Genomic DNA, 1,705 nt, shown 5'->3' with positions numbered 1-1,705 from the left:
GTGAGCCCCTTTGGAGTTCTTACCACTACTTCCGTTCTCGCGTATATGTTCTTCAGCTTCGTTATCAGTTCCTCACTTATTCCTTTCTTTTCCAAGATTCTCTACAACACCTCCCTATCTACATTGTCGAAGGCTGCTTTCAAATCGATGAACAGTGCGTATACTTTCTCTCTTCCTTTCTCATTGGCTTTTTCCCTCTGGACCAAATGGTTCAACACATATATATTGTCTAGAGTCGATCTTCCTTTTCTAAATCCTGATCTAATGCCTGATTTTCCGGGATCATTTCCTTCTCTTCTACTTCTTGCTCTAATCTACTTCTTATCAATTCTGCGTACACTTTATATGCAGTGCACAGCAGTGATATCCCTCTATAATTTGCCGCGACATTGTGATCACCTCTCTTGTATATGGGGACTATTATACTTTTTCTCCATTCTTCCGGTATCTTTCCTTTGCACCAAGTTTTCCTTATTACCTCAGTCAACNCCTTCTTTACCGTTTCTCCCCCTAGTCTCCAGGCCTCCATTGGAATGCCATCTATTCCCGCTGCTTTTTTCATTTTCATTTTCTTCACAACCTTTCTTATTTCTTCTTCCGATGGGTCGTCCACTTGCCTCTTCTCTTTTCTTAGTTCGTCCTCTTTTTCCTATTCCTCGTTCCCCTTGTCCTCTTCTTTCTCACGCGTCTTCTGCCCTTCTAGCAGATTCACAAAGTGCTTTCTCCATTCCTCCACCTCTATATTTGGCTCTCTCGTTTCTCTTTTCTTTTCCTTTTGTTTATAAACCTCCATACCTCTGCTTCCGTCCTAATCATTTTCAGTGTTTTCTCTTCTTCTTCTCTTTTCTCTTTTTTTTCTTTTCCATGTACCTTCTCCATTCCTTCTTCTGTTCTAAGTATTCTTTCCTCGTTATTTTATCACTTTTCCATTTCTTATAGCTTCTCTTGGTATCCCTTTTCATCTTTGTGCAACTTCTGTCCCACCATTCCTTGAATCCTATTCTTTTCGTTTTGATCCTAATATCTTTTTTTATCATTGCCTTATCTACTAGCTCTTTTAGTTTCTTCCATGTAAAATCTAGACTCATCTCCTCCTGCTCTTCCGTCCAGCCTATTTCTTCCGTATTTGCAATAAAACTTTCTATTGCCTCGATGTCCCAGCAGATAACTTTCTTTTCTTTCTGTGCCTCCTCCTCTCCTGTTCTTCCTCTATATTTTCTATCTTTCTCTTGCTCCATGCTTATCCTCACGCGGATTGACATATGGTCCGAGTCTCTCTCACTCTTTCTTCTACCTTAAAATCCACTATCTTGTTCATTATCGGCTCATTTACAAAAACATAGTCAATCACTGTGCTACCTCTTCTTTCTACATAGGTGAATTCACCTTCCCAGTCACCTTCTACTTTCCCATTTAAAATGTTTAAACCTTTCTCCTACATTATACCTATGAATTTGTCTCCACCATTGCTTATTATTTTATCTTTACTTTTTCTCTCCACACCTCCCTCGTTCTCTTCTTCTCCTAATTCCCCTGTCCTTATGTTGAAATCTCCTCCTACTATTATATACTCTTTTTCGAACCTTTCCGTTATCTTTGCAATGGCTTCTCCTACCTCTTTGCTTTTGTATCTTCTGTTGTATATCAAGATGATGTTTAAATTTCCTTCCTCGTCCTCCTTCCTTACATGCAGGGACTTATACCG

At 39.4% G+C, this 1,705-nt stretch overlaps 1 protein-coding gene across 1 annotated transcript; it reads right to left on the bottom strand.

Annotated features, from left to right (window-relative positions):
* Positions 1-818: 818 nt before the first annotated feature.
* LOC109863486 lies at positions 819-1,238 on the bottom strand. Its single transcript, XM_020443750.1, has one exon. It carries the CDS (start codon positions 1,236-1,238, stop codon positions 819-821), a length of 420 nt encoding a protein of 139 aa, XP_020299339.1.
* Positions 1,239-1,705: the final 467 nt, after the last annotated feature.

This window comes from Pseudomyrmex gracilis, unplaced genomic scaffold, assembly GCF_002006095.1.
Source record: "Pseudomyrmex gracilis isolate BER0280 unplaced genomic scaffold, ASM200609v1 scaffold_5466, whole genome shotgun sequence".
Classification (NCBI taxonomy): Eukaryota; Metazoa; Arthropoda; class Insecta; order Hymenoptera; family Formicidae; genus Pseudomyrmex; species Pseudomyrmex gracilis.
This window is presented reverse-complemented; position numbering and strand designations above follow the sequence as displayed.